Below are 20,584 nucleotides of genomic sequence, written 5' to 3'. Positions count from 1 at the left end.
TGGCTGTTGGGACATTTACGTCACGTGACCACGCGGTACACGGCTTTGGATGAACCTGGCATCAAGACCTATGCAACCAATCATTGCTGGCTAGAGGTGCACTGACATTTTTTTCAGAGCCATAAGTGCAACCAACAAGGCTCCTTTGGTTTCCCCTTTCACAAGCAAGGCCCAAGAGGGGCATGGGAAAAGTAAGATGAATAAATTGGAAGCCAGGAACTAGGAGCTGCTAGGAACAACTAAACAGGGACCAAAAGGACGACAGCCCCCTGAGAATAGGTTGAGTTGTGGTGAACAGGGTAAACAGGGGGAAGGGGGAAGGGGGGGAAAGGCCAAAAATGAATGGCCGAAATTCCACGAGGGGTGGAAAGAAAGACCCCAACTTAAAGCAAGTTGAATGAATAGTGGCATGAACAAGTCACCAAATATTCTGTAATTGTGTTATTTTGTTTGTGTGAATTATGGCTGAAATGCTGTTAGTTATTGGGCTCGGTTAGGGTGTTGGTTGTACTTTGTATTTAATGTATATGTCGTACTATGTTTGCTGTGCTGGTTAGTGGTTAGTGTTGTACTGGCTTGTTACTGGCTTTTGTCTTTGTCTAGGTAGTTTCCCTGCCTCCAAACAAGCAACAAGCACTTCCTTCCACTTTTGGCTGCTCTATGTACACGACTTCTCCTTGTTTTCATTCCCGCTCTCTCTTTTCCTCCTTTCTTCCTTTTCTTTCCTTTTTGGCCTTGCGATATTGTTGCTCTGTTGCTTTTTTGTCTTCACTTTTTGTTCTTCTGCTTCTTTTTAATCATTAACAATCGTTGCATCCTACGAAACACAAGAATTCGTTTTCTCGTGTATCTGAAATCGCCGATTCGTTTCTTCTCTCCTTCCCTTTTTCACGATACCCCTTTTGAAGCTACGCTTACGCACCGACCAACATAGATACGATACTAGAACACAACACCAGTACCAATTCCCAATCGCCACGCACTCTTTACTTCTCTCGCTTTACGTCCCTTTCATATCAATAATATCTTGTTCACAATGGCTGCCACTATCTACCCTAAGAGCCATGTCGGTTTCGACAGCATCACTTCGCAGATTGAGAAGAAGCTGCTGAAGCGCGGCTTCCAGTTCAATGTCATCTGCGTTGGTACGTCTAGCAAACTATCCCCATAATGCCGCAACTCGCTAACATGATGTTTTCTCCCCTGGGTTTAGGCCAGACCGGTCTCGGAAAGTCAACTTTGGTCAACACCATGTTCGCCTCGCACCTGATAGATTCCAAGGGCCGTATGCTCCCCGATGAAACCATCCGCTCCACTACTGAAATCAACGCTGTTTCCCACATTGTTGAGGAGAACGGCGTTCGTCTGCGCCTCAACATTGTTGATACGCCCGGCTACGGAGACATCATTAACAATGACCGTTGCTGGGATCCCATCGTCAAGTACATAAAGGACCAGCACTCGGCCTATCTGCGCAAGGAGCTCACGGCTCAACGCGAGCGCTATATCCAGGACACTCGTATTCACTGCTGCTTGTTCTTCATTCAGCCCTCAGGCCACACACTGAAGCCTCTCGATATCGTGGTCCTAAAAAAGCTGTCGGATGTCGTGAACGTCGTCCCTGTGATTGCTAAGGCTGACTCCCTCACCCTGGAGGAGCGCCAGGTCTTTAAGCAGCGCATCAAGGAAGAGTTTGCCTTCCACAACCTCAAGATGTACCCCTATGATAACGAGGAGTTTGATGAGGAGGAAAAGGCTATGAACACTCAGATTGAGGTACGGACAAATCAAATAAAAACGTTCATAGCAGCCTCCCGACTGTAATAATGCTAACATGACTTCAGGACCTCATCCCCTTCGCAGTTGTCGGCTCCGAAAAGTCTATTATTGTTAACGGCAAGCAGGTCCGTGGCCGCCAGAACCGCTGGGGTGTCATCAATGTCGAGGATGAGAACCACTGCGAATTTGTTTACCTCCGCAACTTTTTGCTGCGGACTCATCTCCAGGACCTGATTGAGACCACGTCGCAGATCCACTACGAAACCTTCCGTGCCAAGCAGCTGTTGGCTCTGAAGGAGAGCAATGCCCAAGGCAGCCGGCCCATCAGCCCCGCCGCCGATCGCGAAATGAGCCGCAACTCCCAACGGCCCGCTGTCAACGGATACTAGAACGGCCCTGTTGCGCGCGAGCCCGTTGTCTACTAGGAATAAGTCGAAGCACTAATTCCACGGCGTCATTGGTTTCTCTTTCAAGTGTTGTTTATCTGCAGCGTTTTCTTTGTTTCTTCTTGGTATCAATAAAGAGGCATATGTAATCCCATGGGTATTGAAAGGCAGGGAGACCTCGTACTTTTGCCTGTTTATTTTCAATGTCTCTTATTTTTTTTATTTTCATTTTTTTCTTGTGCTCTATTCTATCACTCTGTCCACCCTCACATTGCCCTATTATTCCTGCGTAATTTCATTGCTAGCTAGAGCTTGGATATGAGCTAATTGCAATGTCATGTCATGGCACTGTTCGTTCTCTTTCTCTATCTTGGGCAGACCCTTGAGGAGCCGAATTTATTCCTTTTTTTTTCAAGTTAGGGAGTGCACTAAATGAAGCCATATAGGCTTGGGTTAGTCATCACATGAAATGCTAAAGTATTTATATGGGCTTGATATGTAGAAAACGTCCAACTAATATTGCACTATCTGATTGTAATGGTCGTTATCACAGACCTAAGAAAGCTCCCAACAAAAACCGTAAGACACTACCTGCTCAATGGCATGTGCCATGGCTACATGAAATCTAATTGAAGCAACTTCAGTCCAGACAAGCTCAATGCGCTCGGCTTAAGCTTTGGCCCCTGCGTATTGCCTACCCGTCTCCCGGCCTGCGCCGGAGACCACACACACAACAAGAGCAAAGTAGACGAAAAAGTTGGATGTTGGGTTTAGCAGTAGCGATGCAAAAAGAGAAGCTAGGTTCGGGGTCATGAGATGGGGGAGGAGGGGGAGGACCGAGATTGCGTGTTCTCAAATAGCCAATAGAGGCTTCCCTGTTGTTGTTGTTGCAAGCGAGGATAACCTACGTATAAGCAGCATGGAGACATAGTTGTATTAGCAGTAGGGAGATATCCTAATCATATATTTTTAACCTAACGCCGGGCAAGAATGTCTACCTGAAAAGTCCTGTTCAGCTCTATGCACTGCACCTCCTTTTTGCCTATCATTCCTTTTCACTCCTTTAGTACCAAACACTCCGTGTCCGGTGATGCGGCAGGGTTTCTACGCCTGCGGCTTCCATCTGCTTCATTGTATCGTAGAGATAGAAATCAATCAGAACTGCGTTGATATTTGTCTCAGGGTGGTTACGCTTAATCTCGCGTCGCAGCAGCTCAACACACCACACACTTGCCGCGCGGATTTGCATCTCATACTTTCCACGACTCTCCAACTCCTCGCGTCCGCATACCTTATTATACAAGGGCGGGCTGTAGATTAAACAGCCAAGTGATGTTAGAATCTGGGGCACACGGTAGTCCGCAAACATGGTCAGTCGGTCAATATCAGTGAAGGTACCGTACGATTCACCACCAAATGCTGCCCAAACATCGGCAACAAGGATTTGTGCGCGCTTGAGGAAGCGCACAGGCTTGCGGCGCCCTGGCCAAGTAGCCTCGTCCCGAAAACAGGGGAAGCGGTCGCTAAGAATGTTAACCAGACGTGCGGCAGAGCCATTGGCGGAGGCAATGAGCTTTTCAAAGCTACAGTCGAAATCCTGGGAAAATTGTTAGCAATACGTATAGAGATGTAATGGTCGGCACAAATAATTCAAGACTCTTGAATACCTCATACATAACCATTCCGGCTTCACGCAGAATAGCTAGGCGAGAAGATAGAAGCGGGTCTTCTTCGTCGGTGGCACTCCGAAAGATGTGCTTCATCATATCCAAATCAAGCTCCGCCTCATTTTGCCAAAAGTCAGAGCTTGTAATAGGTATATCTGGGAGCAAAGTTAGCACACCGCAATGTCTCCTGGTGCTCAATTTGCGGACAGTGAGAAGTTTTCACCTCTCTTCTTCTTGGCTTACCTTCGTCTAGAGCCCTCTGCAGCGCTGCCACAAGTCCCCAGTAGCCTGTCCATTTTTTCCCCTTGTATTCTATGCCGAATCTTTCTTCTTCGTTCTTCTCACTCCAGAAACAAAAGTTCAGCAAGTCCATAGTCACAATGAAAGCTAGCGTCTTCTCGTCCTTTTCCTTGGGGTGCAGTTCGTTGTCCGTCCACGAGTCGGTGGAGAACTTTTTCGCCATCATTTTGGAATATATGGACTCGGCAGCGCGCTTCGTTGACTGCATGTCGATAGACACGTCAATTGAGTCATTGTAGACGTATTCCACGCTTTCGAGCACGCCAGTGTCTGGTTCATCGTTGGTTTGGGGCTTGCCGTGTACATGCTGGCGAAGCAGTTCTAGAAGCTCGGGATCAGCCTCGTCGTCTGACATTCCGAAAGTCCCAACTGAGTATCAGTTGCACGGCGAGGGATTGGGATTTCAGGCACGGGTCAGGTGCTTGGTGCAATGAAGCTGATGACGTCCGGTTTTGACACTGGAGACTGTTGTTTAAGTGGGGCGGAATCTATTAGAAGCAAGTGCTTTAGCAACATACCAGCTAACAAAGGCGCAAAAAGGAAAGAACACAGATACTGCTCGTGCTTTGTTAATCACAGTTGTGTGCAAGGGCATACCCCAAGATCAAGAAGCAATTGCAGCGAGGTTAGTTGCCAAGTTTTGACTCTGATCAAACAAGGAATGGATTGAATCAAGAAACCCATAAACCCTAACTAGGACACGGGGTTTATTCCCCTTCCAAGGTTTGTGCCCCACCATGGAAGATGAATCAAAGTTAATCTGATCTACAACACAATCAATAGTTTCGCTGATTTTGGCGAAGCTTGTTGCCTTTTTACACTTTACACAAACCCAGCCCCCCTCATATTTCCACAGAATAACATGGTATTATATCCTCAACCACCGAAGTTTCTGCGATGAAAAGGCCTGTGGAGCTAATGCGAGTCAGTCTAAACAATATTTAACGGCGCACACTGTCGACCGTGGTGCGTTCAGGTTGCCCTATTGTCTCCTTATCTTTTGAGCGATAGCGTCCTGGGGGACTGTTTACTAACTGCTGTCCTGGAATATAGCACACCTCGCCACAATCTTTGCGATCGCCGTGACGCCCAAAGTCGTGTTGTCCGGCGGTGGCCTGTCATCTTTGGCAGTGCACGACTCCACGAAGCCCGATTTCCCGCTCCTACAGACGATCAAGGGCGCCAACCCAACTGGCTGTCACCACATATGTGCATCGCGCGATGGCCGCGTCGCAGCGAGCGCCTCGTTTAGTGGTGACCTGAAAGTATGGAGCAGCGACCCAACCACAGGGGAGTGGAAGCTGTTAACAGCTCTGCAAACTAGCAAGAATGAATCAGGGGGCCTAGGAGGCGAGAGTAGCGTTAGTGATGCGAATCCCTCACAGTCAGCAGCGGATGGGCGTTCAAGTCGAAACGGCGTGTGGGCAGTGGCTCTGAGCGAGACAGGCGAGCGCATGGCAGCCACCACAGTCGACAACCGCGCGTTAGTGTGGGTAGCACGCAATGGAGCTATGATGCTAGAGCATACATTCGATGGTTTCAATGAGTCATTCGGCACATGTGTGGCCATATCGGGAGATGACCGATTAGTGGCTACGGGGCATCAGAACGGGTCGGCATATGTATTCAGCACAGAGACGGGTCGTCTGATGTACTCCTTGTCAAGTAAGTTATCGCTCATCTGGTATCTATACGCCACACTATATATTGGATACTATGCACGTTATTTCAACGTGATAAAGCACAGATTGGCTAACGTTATTTGATTCGCTCCCCTAATAGGCCTTGCCCGTCCTCTGAGAGCCATATCTTTTTCACCAGGCGGAAGCCTGCTTGCTACGGCAGGCGATGCCAACATAATTGCCATATACGATGTGAAGCATGGCGAGCACATCGGAAACCTAAAGGGTCATGCAGCTTGGATCACATCACTAGACTGGAACGACTCGGGGGAATATCTGGCCAGCGCGGCACTGGATGGCCGTGTAAAAGTATGGAGTATTGATAGGTTGGAGTGTGTAGCTACGCATAGCGAGACTGACGAGGCGTTGTGGGCGGTGCGGTGGCTACCAAAGATGGGGCGTAGCGAGTTTTTCGTTACGGGTGGTGCCAGTCGGAGTCTAACATTTTACCGGGAGGCAACTGGTATATGAATATGAAGCCAGCGGGCCCTGGCCTTGATATTGGCTGGCACCACCAGGCTAGTATTATACATAGCCAGTTACACATTTGGGCGATGAATTCTGATTGACAGCAACCACGCCTCATACCTTCGCTTACCTTGACCCACCAGATAGATGCCTTTCAAGCCAGACAAAGATTGTATTTATTGCGGAGACGCTATTATTGGGTTCTCGTGTCGATATTGCGCGCTTATTCTTTGCACCTTATCGCTGTTATCTACAAGCGGGTCGTATTGCTTTGTTTCCGCCTTGTAGATCCTGAAGAAAGACCGAATGAAAAAGGGAAGATTAGACGACTCTAGAAAGCTAGTCGATTTATGATCTTCATTGACCTTGAATAGCCGAGCTATCAAACCCCCTTTGCTGATTAGCCCTTTGCTCTTTCTGGAAAGCCCATCGAACTTGGGAATTGGTGTGCTGTTGATACGGCTCCATTAGAACTAAGGCCACTATAACATATTATGCGCGAATATTTAGGCTATCAGTGCTCATCTAAGAAGTTTAAAGGCAATTTCGGAAGCTGACTGGACTTGCACCCATCGTATTGCAAAGTTATATATAAGCATCTACTTGACTGTGGCTAGACGCCGTCTAGATGAGGCTGTTTAGACCTGGTCTTCTATTGTCATGGTGATGATGTGGGCGGGGGTCGGTCGTCTTATCATTTCTAGGCGAATAGACTAGTAGTGCCATCTACCCGAGAGCGAGGGCGCGTATAGGCAGGCTACTATCCAGTATTATTTATTTGGTGTCTGGACACGCAGAAGTTCTTCAAGAACCGGCTTGCAAGGCCGAAGTCTGCTATTAGTCTCCGAAGAAAGCATGGAGTTTTGCTATGCTAGTACCTGCAATCTAGACGGGGCTAGATTAGATTTACTACTATGGAGCGCTATAGTAGAGAGACTGAGGAGTAATGTCTGTCGGCTGGGAAGGAGACGATAGAAGCATTGGGTGTGGTGCATTGGGACGCGCAGTTGGATATTATCCTGTGAAACAGAACTTGGTAGGCCATGATGGCTGATTCCCGCTCCTTGTTGCACCTCAAGCCTTTTGCAATAAGAAACGCGGTGGGCGGTCACAGCAGGAGGGACAATCGTGGCGAAGAACCTGGGTTGGATTAGAAACAAAGCAAGCTTCCGCTCGATTGGCTAACTCTGGAGAGCTTTGAAACAACAGTGGCAAAGCCAGGGAAGAAAAAAAGAAGCCTGTTTCCTTTTCTGAGTAGGGGGAAGAGGCGCCGTTCTATTTTGGAAGACAACACTTGTGTCTAAACACAGTGACATCTTTTTTACCCTGTTGCTCTTTCGCCCTTTGCGTCATTGTTTCCTCTGTGCCTCGCTGCCTCCGCTTTGCTCGGGTTCTATCTGTCTTAGCTGAGACTCCATCCATTATTTTGTAGGGGGCTTTCATTGTTGCTGGACTTGGCTTCTCATGGCACTAAGCATCTGTAGGATGAGGGCCTTTAAGTCTTTAAATACCCTGCAAATGCTGATATCATCAACCTGTCATTTCAGGCAATTTCCTAAATCGGTTAAGACGTTCGCTGTATTTGTATGACAATATGGCTTTGGACGGGGGCTGCAATGAGCGCATCAAGTAAACGAGAATTTATCATGAAAATTTATGGACGCAATTTCATTTATTGTAGCCAACGATGCGAGGACGACGGGCTTGCGGCTTTTCGTTATTCTCGTTCCCTTGCTCTTTCTTCTCTTTTCTAATGACACACGTGCCAGTCATGCGTTAAGGTCATGAGCCCATCTACCAGTCAAGATCAACCTGAATGGTGAGAACCAAGCCTCGTGATTGGCTGTTGAGCACAGAACCAGAAGAGGAAGAAGAGGAAGAAAAGGAAGAAATGTCTTGGCTTCAACATGGCAGTTACCCCTGGCCACTATCACCGTATGTCCCTGTCTGCCCCTGGCCTTCGACCAATCAGGCTAGCCACCTACAACTTTTTGCTCTTTCCACTGATAAACACACGATCCAACCCTCGACCCCGACCGCCATACCCAGCCAACGGACTTTAGTCATGATTCTACTATACATCCCATTCTGTTAGGCTACTTGACGCTTCTTCTAAGTTAGTACTAACTAGACCTGCCTCTTGGATTAATATTTTCGCCTTGCCCTTTGGCGCCTGCCCCTGTTTGTTGCAAGTAGCAAGTAACGAAGGGTAGCACTCGTGTAGTGTCAGTACCTGACATGGCACTTTTTTGGGAAGAGAGAAGTGGGTCCCAGGTGGAACAGAGGGTAGCGGCACCCATTCCTTCCTTCCATGATCAGAGCACGATCTTTGTCTCAGGCTGTTTCCTTTTAATTGAAGAGTGTCTCGCGTGTGACCTTCAAGCTTTCTTGTTTTTATTTCTCCTCGTCTCTTCCGCAATTCCCTTCTTTTATTCTGCTTCTTTTTCTTCATATTTCTCCTCCTTGTTCGCCGTCCTCTTCCCAGTTCTTCAACTGAGTTCACCTTTGTCAAGGGCCCTTTTCTTCTCTTTTCTTTTTATTTATTCGCTTCCTATTCGCTCTCTAGGCCATAGTTTTCGGCCAATATCTTTTCTTGTTATCTACTTCACTCTTATCCTAACCGCTTCCTCTCATTTTTCTTCGCTCCCTTTGTGGCGCTTCTTTGCACTCTTTCTGCCTATCGTTACACCATTTTCTAGTCCTCCCACCCACCTACCTACCTGCTTTGATTCCCTGTGAACTATGCGTGTAAGTTGCCTTGGCTATATCTTGGCTCCCTGTAGCCACAGTCAACCAAACGGAATGTGCGTCTGACTTAATCCCATTTTCTACCTGAATCAGGCCTTCTACGCTTTAGCCGCCCTCGGCGCTTCTCTTGTCGCTGCTGTGCCTACCCTAGAAGTCCAGGGCAACTCTTTCGTCAACCCCAAGACCGGCAACCGCTTTCAGCTACTTGGTGTCGACTACCAGCCGGGTGGCTCGGCTGGGTACAAGCCTAAGGATGGTGAGGACCCGCTAACCGATGCCGACCGTTGCTTGCGCGATGCGTCGCTGATGCAGCTACTGGGTGTCAACACTATCCGCGTTTACAACCTGTCGCCAAACCTGAACCATGACGAATGCGCCTCGATCTTCAACGCCGCCGGTATTTACATGGCTATTGACGTCAATTCCCCTCTGGTCGGCGAGTCGTTGACTTCCTGGCAGCCGTGGGAAAGTTACTATGCCGCCTACCTCAACCGTACCTTCGCTGTTGTTGAAGCCTTTAAGAGCTACCCGAATACTCTGCTCTTCTTCTCTGGCAACGAAATCATGAATGATAACAGCACCGTTGACACTTCGCCTGCCTACATCCGCGCTGTCACACGCGATCTCAAGAACTATATCAAACTCCACTCTGATCGCTACATTCCTGTTGGCTATTCTGCTGCTGATGTCCGTGGTATCCTTTTCGACACCTGGAACTACCTGACCTGTACCATTGAAGGCGAGAAAGACAACGAGTCACGCGCCGACCTATTTGCCCTTAACTCTTACTCGTGGTGCGGTAACTCCACTTTTGAGAAGTCGGGCTTCAATAAACTCGTTGATGGCTTCAAGGGCTCGGCTTCGCCCATTTTCTTCTCTGAATTCGGCTGCAATGAGGTTCAGCGCGAGTTCACCGAGGTGCAGGCCATTTACGGCCCGCAAATGGATTCTGTCTTCTCTGGAGGTCTGGTGTACGAATGGACACAGGAAGACAACAACTACGGTCTAGTCAAGGTCAACTCCAACGGTTCTGTGTCGCTACTAGGCGACTTCAACCGTCTATATGAGCAGTACCGCCTCCTCAACATTGATGCTCTTCAGGCTAAGCCTGCTGAATCGACTAACGAGGCACCCAAGTGTGATTCTTCAATGATGACTGTTAAGGGATTTGACACCAAGTGGGACATCCCCTCGATCCCTAGCTCCGACGGCTCTGACAAGCTACTTCAAGACGGTGTGTCGCCCGCCCCCGTCGGCAAGATCGTTAAGATCTCCGATTTCACTGTCAAGCACCAGTTTTATGATGTGAATGGCAAGGAGATCACTGGTATCAAGATTAAGACTGTTGCCGATGACTCCTTCAACTACCCCGGCTACAGCGTCTTGAACTTCGACTCATCTGCTTCTAAATCAACATCGGGCTCGGCTTCTAGCACTGGCTCGGTCTCTTCATCTGCCTCTGGCTCGTCCGCTTCTAGCACCGGCTCTACCGATGGCGTTTCGGCTGCCACTTTTGTTGCCTTCCAGCCTATCGTTCTCGGGATGGCTATGTCTATGGCTCTAGCTCTGACCCTTTAGGGCTAAGCCAATGCTCGACATGCTTGTTTCCTTCCCTGAGAAAAGAAATCCCCCGCAACCTCTGATAAGGGAAAGAGAAAATTTGAACTTTTGAAAGATTTGGCTTGGCGTTTATTTTGTTTTTCCTTTTGTTTTGTTGTCCGTCATGTTATTTTGCAATCTATTCCCCCTTCTCTTTTTTGGTCTTCCTTGCATTGTGTGTAACCTGACTTGGCTTTTTGTAACCTCCCCTCCCTCTCTCTTCTTTTTTCCCGTCTTTCTCTTTTCTCTTCTCACATAGTAATCAATAGTTTGCAAACATGTCCTTGATTAATTCTGTGACTTAGGCCGTGACTTTATTTATTCCCCTCTATTTCATGAGAGTCATGTACAATATAAAAAAAGTGCTATAGACTCGGTATATCATCAGCACATCACAGACGTTTTCCTGTTCCCCATCCTTCTCTTTGCGAGATCAACAGTAGTAAGTCTACCCATCGACTCGCCTGTCAACTACCAAAATTCCAGACTACGAGACTAAACGGACGAAAGAAGAACATAGCAAGACATAACGTGTCGCGGTAAGAAAGAAAAGAAACCAGAAACGAAGCAGCGGCTCAGCATGTAGATAGATCTGTCTTTTTTTTCATTTGTTCTCAACAAATCGTACCCACTTAACCCTGGAACTCGGGGTACCTTGTTCTCCTCCCACTTGCCGGGAACTAGAGCCAGAGGAACAATGCCACTGACGTGCATCTCAGGGCCGAAGATATGAGCATTCAGGCCCAGCTCCTGGGTAGCGGACTTCATGTTCTTCAGACCCTCCTGGTAGTTAGGGCCGGCACGGCGGACCCAAATCTGAACATTGTGCTCCTTTAGTTTAGGAGCAAAGTCGCGCAAAGCACGGATGACACCCTTGAAGGTAGAGGCAACGTTGGTGAAGTTGGCGATACCACCTAAATTTTTCAGTTAGCAATCAATGGACTTGGAATTGAGAATAAGAAGGAGGGGACAACAGTAGCATACCGCCAATGAATAGGACCTTGCCCTTGTCGTTCTGAGGGGCACGTAGCATAAGATCCAAGACTGTCCGGGTGTAGTGGTAGGTCTGAGACTCGGTGGGAGCACCAGAGTACTCACCGTAGTTGGCCACTATTTATGTTTGTTAGAATGGATCTCCGAAGATTGAGGAATCATAATCAGGAGTACTTACGCTCGTCAGCAAAGCCGCAAGAGGCAATGGCATCGGCATACACGACTGAAGCACCACCACCAGCAACTAGCGTCCAGATACGACCAGAGGAGTTCAAGACAGTTAGCTTCAGTGAAGCACCAGTCTTAGCATCAAGGTCAGCAATGTAGGCTTCCTCCTTTGTAAGCTCACGACCGAAAGGAGCAGGGAACTCCATGGGGGGCCAGCGTCAATGTTGACCTTCTCGCCGTTGGCAGAAGCGACAGCAGTCATGCCCAGAGCAGCAGGAGAGCGGGCAATGGCCCACTTGACACCGCACTCGTGGTCGGCAGTGGAGTCTAGCTTAGCAGCCATGTCTAGGAAGTGGACGGAGCCAGCAGTGAAGTCTTCATTGGGGATAACAACCAGAGGGTTGATCTCAAGGTAAGTGAATTGGCAGTCGACATAGACAGCGTAAAGTCTGCTGATAAAGTCGACCACTAGGATGGGGTTAGTAATAGTCAACCAAGACATATGTTTGTTCTCAAGACTTACGAATGTTGTGCAGGCCCGACGGAACCTTCTTCAGCAGAGTACTAGCAATCTCCTCGTTGGAGGGGTACTCAGAAAGATCAACAGGGATAAGAATCTTCTCGGCCTTAGCATCGACATCACCAACATCAACACCGCCCTCGTGGGTGAACAGAATCCAGTCGCCCTACAAGAAGTTATTAGTTTCTAGAAGCTTTAGAAGATATGGGTGTTTTCGGAGATTTTCGACCATGCCCAAGCGCATTGGCATTACAGCACCACGAATCATGCGCCGTTCATAAGGCTTCCTACAACGGCTAAAGAGAAGCATGAGAGGTGGAGGGCATGTCTAAAGGCCAAGGTTCACACAACTGAACAAGCCATTTCACTTGAAATATAAGGTAGTTGTTGGTGCGGCGATCTGCACATGGGTGTCTTGGGTCTAGCAAATTGTCTAGACAAGACTAAGAATGCCTTAGAAAGCTCTAGACTTACATCACGGACGGACATGATGTTGATGTAGTACTCGGTCTCCTGAGCGTGAGGAACAAAAGGCTCGACCTATAGATTGTACGATAATTAGCCATCGGTATTGATATTTTGTTATTTCGGTCTTTGGTTTCTACAGCATACCAGGAAATATCTGAGAACGCCGGAAGTGTGCTCAACAACCTGCTCCTTGCCGGCACGAGCGGCAACCCACTCGCGGGCCTCAGCCCAGGTCTTGTTGAGGGCTAGAAGACCGCTCTTGCCTCTCCGCTTGATCAGCTGATCGGGCTTCGCAACGAATTTGGCACCGGGGGCCAGTAGCCAAGGGTAGGTGGCCTCGGCAGTGTCCAGGATGCCCTCAACGCTCTGGCCCTCGGGGAAGTGAAGACTGGCGAGCTTGGAGGGAGGGTTGTGAGTGGTGGGAGCGGGAAGAGGACTAGGCTTAATCACAGGAGCGCGGGTCAGGTGGTAGTTGACGATGGCCTTGCCATCAGCCTCGAAGATCGACTTGGCTGACATTTTGAGGGTGTGTGAGTGAGTCGGTCGGTAATGAGTGACGGACTAGAAGAGGCGAGACAGGAAAAAAGAAGAAAAAGAAGAGGATAAAAGAAACAGCTAGAAATTAACAAGCAGAGCAAAATGGTTAGCTTCCTTCTCTCTACAGACTTGTAAAGTCAAAATTCAATTAGGGCAAGAGCAAGAGAAGCAGCAAACGAAGGGGATGAGGGGCAAGGATTGACACGTACAAACGCAATGACGGGATAACAGGGCAATTGCGAATTGTAGAAAACAGGAAGTGGTGCTGAATTTGTTCAGTTGGACTGGCGGCTAGGGAAGAACAGGGAAGTAAGAAGAGCAAGCTGGCAGTGGTATTTGCGAGGTCGGGGCGGGTCTTGTGAATATTTCAAGAAACATGGCACATCTTGCTTGTGAGCAACAGGCTGAAGCACGAGTTGGCGGGGGTATGCAGTGAAGAGGGGAGGGGGAGGGGCACTAAACAGGGGAGTGGCCTAAGGGCTTTGTGCTGGAAGCATGCGATTCAGCGGAAAAATAAGGGAGAGCATTCATCTAGGCCCCATTTCACACTGGCAACTGCAAAGTTCTTCTGTATAGACAACAAGGGCAGGAATGAGAACCCAACAAATATCAGGCGGGGACGGTAAGTTGTTAGGCAAGTAAATTCGTGTGCTTACATTATTCAATGTCTTGTCCAAAGAAACAAAAGGGCATGAACTATCGTCTCAAAGGTGGACGTAAATGAAAGGTTGCGAAGAAAATGGAAGTTTAAAATGAAAGATAAGAAAGACAGTGGCAAGGTGAGAAAGGGTTGCTTCTCAAACAATAGAAGAATCTAATGGAAGCTAGGCTAGATAGAACCTAGGTGTTTATTGCCTTGTTGGAACTCGGGGCTGGTTTAGCTGACATCAACCACAAACGCGGACAAAGGCGGACTCTTTGAACAAAAACTGGGGAAACTAGAGCCCCATCAGCCTCCCCTATAGTTCGACCTGGGTGGATGCAAAGTGAAAGGGAAACAACAAAACAACACAACATATACCACAAAGAACAGGCAAGTTGTGAGCCAAACATGTCAAACAGAGCAGGAGGATTGGAAAGGGGTGGGGAAGAAGGATCAGAGTGGACGACCCCACTCGGTCTGGTGGTACAGTGCGTGAAAACGCAGCTAGACATGGGTGGAGCAGCTGTTGAGCTTGAGAAAGGGCAAAAAGAGCAACAAGAAGGCTACAACAACTTCCAAGTGCGATTAACTGTAGCTCCCGCCACAAACTTTAACACGAAAAAAAAACATATACCAGCCTTTGAAATGCATCTTGTCACTCATAGTTTCATTGTGCAGGTGGCTTCTCGTTCTCGTAAGATAAAGAGCCATTGGCTCTCTAAGATGCTTCTGGCTGTGGTGAAAGCAAAGTGCCGCCAAGCCCCTGATTTAGTGTGGGCTTACCTGTCTTTCAATGGGCTCTCAACGGAAAGTGCAAGCGCAATTTTTCACTGGCTCAGGGCTGGACTGTTGGGGAATTGTTTCCGCCAAAATGAGAAACTGCAACGACGACAAAGTAGCTGCTGCAATTCTTTCTCTAAAACTTGGTAGCCTGCTACGCCACCAACACTAAACAGCCACACAATGCTAGCAATTTCCCCCCTCTAAGTATGTTGAGCTGAGCAGCCGCCGAATTTTGCTTTAGCGGACTTTTGGTGGGGAATCACCATGAGTCGGTACGAACATCATACACATGCACTTGCATACACAAATACGTTCACATCTCGTCACGTTTCAACATATTCAACCTGAGGCTCTCATCCATCTAAAACGACAGCCGCACAATCTAAAACATGAATCAACTAGTGCGGATGTCCGTCCAATTAGGGCCTTTGTCTTTATCTTGGTGTTTGGCCTCTTACAAGTGTTTGCACCTTCCTAATCCAATTCTGTGTCATCACAGCACACCAAGACTTAGTAATACTTACCGAAGGTCACAACCTACGCCAAAAAAAAATAACCGCCCCATGAGAGGACCCTCAATTCTCAGAATGTCCACCCTTTTGCCTCGGCTTACTTAGCTGCCGAAAAACACCTGAAAGTCATTCTCATGACAACACACTTGCTTTCAGGGCGAAACGCAACTTTCCCTGCATGCAAGATTTGCAAGCTGTGGCTGGCTGTTCAATTATAGGTGAACACGCAGCCTCGAACTGCCGGCGCTAGTACTTCAATGCCAAAGTCAGTCTGCTAATATCAAGTATAATGTAATACAGTAGAGGCGCGTAATACACCAAAATAATACGAATAGGCAAAGAAGCTCCTACCCTTGTTATCCAATAGATGGCTGGTTCCGTTGGGGATGCGTGGTCTGAGACTTTCCCCAGGCTCCTTCCTTATCACGTACACAGAGACCGTCGTATGGAAAACCGCAAAGAGCAAATGCGGACTTGAGGCCTGTGGCAAAGGAAAAATGGAGCTAAAAAATGTATCACAACTGTCAGATTCTGGGAATCTAACAGTATTTGCTACTTGAATGTTGGTCACCTGCACGCGTAGTACATGCTTCCTGCGCCCGGCGATTTTAGGTAATTGCATCTAATCGCCATCACCTTATCTGACCAACTGGAGATGGCTGATTTGATTCCTTTGAGCTCGGACTTTGCACATTTCACATCAGTTCAATCACCACAATAGCTTCACATGCGAAAGGGACTGTCATTCATGTGAGCCACATCACGCCCCTTTGTTGGCGATAGGCTGGCCAAGACCCTAGCAGAAACCCGCAGTAAACAGAAACACAGAAACAACCTGCTGCCCCACCATGGTTACATCCCTTTTCGGAGGAGAAAATGGCATCTCAACTATTGAGAGCCAAGTAGGCAAGCCCAAGGCTCAAGGTCTTCACACCCCACAAGCTAAACTTGTACACAGTGCCAACTCTGGCCGCCCCAGTCGTCACACACCCCGGCCACAAAATCCCAAATGTGTACTCCTCTACCGCCCCTCCATCGATACGGATGCCCCTCTTTACGCAAGTCCAGCACCAGCCCAGCCTAATTATCTCGCTATCCAGAAAAGGTTATTGCTAAAAGGAAAGCCTAGCCCACCGGTATGCTTCAATTGCCTTGTTTTCCAGTGGACGTTAGTGTTAACTTACAGACGGTCTTAGAAATTATTGAATTCTCCCAGTCCCCAACTTCCTCCCAACATCTTTCAGATTCTCCCACTTTCTCCCATTTGATTTTTTGTCCACTCTTCTTTTTCTGTTTTCGCTGTTCTATTTAGTATATTCATTTCACGCTGCCTTCTGCTCTTCCATTACTGTGAAAGTGTCGAGACTCTTTTGAATTACTACTTGGGTACGTCTTTGTGTTTAATTATACACCAACTCGAAAGCCGTTCTTTGTTATTTGCTGCAAGCTAACACTACGTTTATTGAAAGCCTAAGACCGGAAAATATAGAAGGTAAAAAAGAAACTCCAGCGCCCTATCCACTAAGGCCCATCCACTACCTTGGATCATTGCAAACTGATAGCGTGTAATCAAGCAAGAGCAGAGCTGCTATTGCGAGCTCGGCGTCCCAAGTCACCACAATCCAGTCCTTTTTTTCCACCTAAGCTATTTGGCTCCTGCTGCTTTTTGCTGCTTGCTCCTCACATTCTAATAGTCTAGCAAGCAATTGCTCGCCTGCCTACCACTTAACTTTCCTCCCTTCTTCCTTCCCTCCCGACCTTTTTCGTCCTCCGATATCCTCTTTTCCCCCTTCTTCTATCCTTCTCGCCTAATTGATTTCTAAGAGGAACTCAAAGCTTACCATTTTCCCTTCTTTTTTATCTTGCACAGGTCCCGCCATTCTCGTCTTGAGCCTCATCAAACAACCCCTCTTTACCCTCGACTTAAACTAATCACTACAACCACCACGACAATCCTCTAAGATGGTTGCCACCGCTGGCGGTCCGTCGGCTAACGACAACATCACGCGCTTCGGCGCTCCCAGTCGGCCTCTGAGCCCTCACCCAGCCCATGCTCTGTTCACCGACAAGACCCGCTGCTTCGTGTATGGTCTTCAGCCCCGTGCTGTCCAGGGCATGCTGGACTTTGACTTCATCTGCAAGCGGAAGACTCCCTCCGTTGCCGGCATTATCTACACCTTCGGTGGCCAGTTCGTCTCTAAGATGTACTGGGGCACCAGCGAGACTCTCCTGCCTGTCTACCAGGAGGTTAGCAAGGCCATGGCTAAGCACCCTGATGTTGATGTTGTCGTAAACTTTGCCTCTTCCCGTAGTGTCTACAGCTCTACCCTAGAGCTGATGGAAAACCCCCAGATCAAGACCATCGCCATCATTGCTGAGGGTGTCCCTGAGCGTGTAAGTCAAATTACTATCATGATCAAAAAAAAAACAAAGATGAGCTAGTTGGGCTGGAAAATTCAGTCTTTCATCTACCTCACTCGGTTCGACCCAAGCTAATGTAATTCTTTTCTCAGCGTGCCCGTGAAATTGCCCACATTGCCGAGAAGAAGGGCGTAACCATAATCGGTCCGGCAACTGTCGGTGGTATCAAGCCTGGCTGCTTCAAGATTGGCAACACTGGTGGCATGATGGACAACATTGTTGCGTCCAAGCTATACCGCAAGGGTTCCGTCGGCTACGTCTCCAAGTCTGGTGGCATGTCTAACGAACTCAACAACATTGTTTGCCAGGTCACTGACGGTGTGCACGAGGGTGTTGCCATTGGTGGTGATCGCTACCCTGGTACCACCTTCATTGATCACCTTCTGCGTTACCAGGCCGACCCTGATTGCAAGATCCTACTGCTTCTGGGTGAGGTCGGTGGTGTCGAAGAGTACAAGGTCATCAAGGCTGTCGAAGATGGCATCATCACCAAGCCCATTGTTGCCTGGGCTATTGGCACTTGCGCCAGCATGTTCAAGACCGAGGTCCAGTTTGGCCACGCTGGCGCCTTTGCCAACTCCAACCTGGAAACTGCTGTTATCAAGAACCAGAAGATGCGTGAGGCCGGCTTCCACGTCCCCAACACCTTCGAGGAGATGCCCGCTGTCCTGAAGGAAGTCTACGACAAGCTGGTTGCGGATGGCACCATCGTCCCCAAGGCTGAGCCCGTGGTTCCCAAGATCCCCATTGACTACTCTTGGGCCCAGGAGCTGGGTCTCATCCGTAAGCCCGCTGCCTTCATCTCCACTATTTCCGATGATCGTGGCCAGGAGCTGTTGTACGCTGGTATGCCTATCTCTGATGTTTTCAAGGAGGATATTGGCATTGGTGGTGTCATGTCTCTATTGTGGTTCCGTCGCCGCCTGCCCGACTATGCTTCCAAGTTCCTTGAGATGGTTCTCATGCTCACTGCTGACCACGGTCCCGCTGTGTCTGGCGCAATGAACACCATTATTACCACACGTGCTGGAAAGGACCTGATCAGCGCTCTGGTTTCTGGTCTTCTGACCATTGGTTCTCGTTTTGGCGGTGCTCTGGATGGTGCTGCCGAGGAATTCACCAAGGCTTTTGACAAGGGCTTGTCTCCTCGTGACTTCGTCGATGGCATGCGCAAGGCTAACAAGCTGATTCCTGGTATCGGACACAGAATCAAGTCTCGCAACAACCCAGATCTGCGTGTTGAGCTAGTCAAGGATTACGTTAAGTCCAACTTCCCCACTCACAAGTTACTCGACTACGCCTTGGCCGTTGAAACTGTTACCACCTCCAAGAAGGACAACCTGATCCTGAACGTTGATGGTTGCATTGCTGTGTGCTTCGTTGATCTAGTACGCAACTGCGGTGCTTTCTCTCCTGAGGAGGCTGAGGACTACATGAAGATGGGTGTCCTCAACGGCCTGTTTGTCCTGGGACGTTCGATTGGTCTGATTGCCCACTACCTCGACCAGAAGCGTCTGCGTACTGGTCTGTACCGTCATCCTTGGGACGATATCACTTACTTGCTGCCCAACTTGAGCAAGGGCGCTCCTGGTGCTGAGGGTAGAGTGGAGGTAGCGATCTAAGTCCAAGTAAAATGGAGTTTTTTTTAGATCAAAAGAAGCAGCAGTAGTATGAACAAGAGTAATGACTAAAGAATGAAGAATTACATGCTCTGGATCACCATGTCCTGTTTCATGACTATTCCCGTGCCATGTCGGAGTTACAAAGGAGTAAAGAAGAAGTATGGAAATGTTAAAGTGCCACTATTTATGGAGGTTGCCTTTTTTCAAGAGAAAATATGCATTACTTACATGTCTCCCGGCCAGCTGATTACCGTCATAGAATGTGCCGTTGGGTAAAGGGGAAAGCAAGCTATCATAAATAAAGAATGCATTATGACGTTCTCGGAGTCTTGGTTTCAGATTGGTAAAACTTTGAAGTATCACTTGAAAGACAGGGCTATAAAATATAGTATTTTGGCGTTTTAGAAGGCTTCTTAGCTATTTGGCGTTCAACAAATTTCGTTGAATGAGTTGAACAAACATGAAGTAGAAGGTGTTACACGGATGGCGTCGTGTCACGTGATATGTGCGTATATGGAAAAAGAAGTGGGGACGGTTAGTCCAAAGATTTCCCGAACGGCGGGCCGCTGCGAAGCTTCGTGATGATTGTCAATAGAAAAGGCTGGGATAAGAGTATTGGCGCCGGCTCAATGAGCACTTGATAAAGGTTAAACAAAGTACTAAGAGTTGGTGAGTTCCCCTTTGGCATGTTCCTCTCTACAGTACATATGGCTTTGAGAACAACTAGAAATTAAAGTCGGGAAAATACAGGTCGCTAACAAATTAAGTGTGGCGTGAAACAGTCTCCTTCTTGACTTGGCTCACCTACGATCGCATACGGATAAATTGTGATATTGCGTAGCTGCGACTACCATAAATTTCCTACAAATCTTATCAATCGCCCCTTTACGAAACTCTAATAGTGACAGCGACAATATCGACAGACGCTAGCAAAAGAACCCCCCTCCCTCGCATACTTGCACACAACCACAAATACACATCTTGTCATGAGCTTCTTTCAAATTACATTGCGGCGCTCGGCCATCGGTCTGCCGAAGCCAATCCGTGGCGTGCTTGCAGCTCTTGGCCTGCGCAAGCGTGAGCAGATCGTGTTCCACCCCACGTCGCCCGAGTTCGTGGGTATGCTGATGAAGGTTAAGGAGCTGGTGGATGTCAAGACAGTGCCAAAGGCTCTCACTAGAGCCGAGGTCAAGTCGGCAAGGACGCCTGAGAAGGGTTTTGTCAAAGTTGGGAATGTGCGCGAAGCATGAACAAGCCGATGAGGAGATAGGACTGGTGTGGTAAAACG

General features: G+C 48.3%; 8 protein-coding genes across 8 annotated transcripts; 6 read left to right on the top strand and 2 right to left on the bottom strand.

Annotated features, from left to right (window-relative positions):
* Positions 1-1,036: 1,036 nt before the first annotated feature.
* HOO65_050073 (Cell division control protein 10) lies at positions 1,037-2,168 on the top strand (the record flags this gene model as incomplete). Its single annotated transcript, XM_071003452.1, has 3 exons — positions 1,037-1,145; positions 1,214-1,776; positions 1,845-2,168. 3 exons carry the CDS (start codon positions 1,037-1,039, stop codon positions 2,166-2,168), a joined length of 996 nt encoding a protein of 331 aa, XP_070858132.1.
* Positions 2,169-3,228: 1,060 nt separating this feature from the next.
* On the bottom strand, positions 3,229-4,487 carry HOO65_050072 (UPF0553 protein; the record flags this gene model as incomplete). Its single annotated transcript, XM_071003409.1, has 3 exons — positions 3,229-3,762; positions 3,833-3,987; positions 4,076-4,487. The coding sequence occupies 3 exons, from the start codon at positions 4,485-4,487 to the stop codon at positions 3,229-3,231; spliced, it is 1,101 nt and encodes a 366-aa protein (XP_070858131.1).
* A 382-nt stretch (positions 4,488-4,869) lies between these two features.
* On the top strand, positions 4,870-6,285 carry HOO65_050071 (Meiotic recombination protein rec14; the record flags this gene model as incomplete). The annotated part of the gene is made up of 4 exons (XM_071003372.1): positions 4,870-4,886; positions 4,989-5,098; positions 5,186-5,797; positions 5,915-6,285. 4 exons carry the CDS (start codon positions 4,870-4,872, stop codon positions 6,283-6,285), a joined length of 1,110 nt encoding a protein of 369 aa, XP_070858130.1.
* Positions 6,286-9,024: 2,739 nt separating this feature from the next.
* On the top strand, positions 9,025-10,608 carry HOO65_050070 (1 3-beta-glucanosyltransferase gel2; the record flags this gene model as incomplete). The annotated part of the gene is made up of 2 exons (XM_071003335.1): positions 9,025-9,030; positions 9,124-10,608. The coding sequence occupies 2 exons, from the start codon at positions 9,025-9,027 to the stop codon at positions 10,606-10,608; spliced, it is 1,491 nt and encodes a 496-aa protein (XP_070858129.1).
* Positions 10,609-11,204: 596 nt separating this feature from the next.
* HOO65_050069 (uncharacterized protein) lies at positions 11,205-13,297 on the bottom strand (the record flags this gene model as incomplete). Its single annotated transcript, XM_071003252.1, has 8 exons — positions 11,205-11,221; positions 11,262-11,543; positions 11,614-11,739; positions 11,801-11,924; positions 11,972-12,258; positions 12,314-12,476; positions 12,785-12,850; positions 12,923-13,297. 8 exons carry the CDS (start codon positions 13,295-13,297, stop codon positions 11,205-11,207), a joined length of 1,440 nt encoding a protein of 479 aa, XP_070858128.1.
* A 2,804-nt stretch (positions 13,298-16,101) lies between these two features.
* On the top strand, positions 16,102-16,521 carry HOO65_050068 (uncharacterized protein; the record flags this gene model as incomplete). Its single annotated transcript, XM_071003559.1, has 2 exons — positions 16,102-16,421; positions 16,470-16,521. 2 exons carry the CDS (start codon positions 16,102-16,104, stop codon positions 16,519-16,521), a joined length of 372 nt encoding a protein of 123 aa, XP_070858127.1.
* Positions 16,522-17,215: 694 nt separating this feature from the next.
* HOO65_050067 (ATP-citrate synthase subunit 1) lies at positions 17,216-19,296 on the top strand (the record flags this gene model as incomplete). Its single annotated transcript, XM_071003256.1, has 2 exons — positions 17,216-17,647; positions 17,767-19,296. The coding sequence occupies 2 exons, from the start codon at positions 17,216-17,218 to the stop codon at positions 19,294-19,296; spliced, it is 1,962 nt and encodes a 653-aa protein (XP_070858126.1).
* A 986-nt stretch (positions 19,297-20,282) lies between these two features.
* HOO65_050066 (mitochondrial 54S ribosomal protein uL30m) lies at positions 20,283-20,546 on the top strand (the record flags this gene model as incomplete). Its single annotated transcript, XM_071000774.1, has 1 exon — positions 20,283-20,546. One exon carries the CDS (start codon positions 20,283-20,285, stop codon positions 20,544-20,546), a length of 264 nt encoding a protein of 87 aa, XP_070858125.1.
* Between the last annotated feature and the right edge of the window lie 38 nt (positions 20,547-20,584).

Source organism: Ceratocystis lukuohia (genome assembly GCF_044167205.1).
Source record: "Ceratocystis lukuohia strain C4212 chromosome Unknown Supercontig5_pilon, whole genome shotgun sequence".
Classification (NCBI taxonomy): Eukaryota; Fungi; Ascomycota; class Sordariomycetes; order Microascales; family Ceratocystidaceae; genus Ceratocystis; species Ceratocystis lukuohia.
Note: the sequence above shows the minus strand (reverse complement) of the source record. Positions and strands in the feature narration are given on the sequence as shown.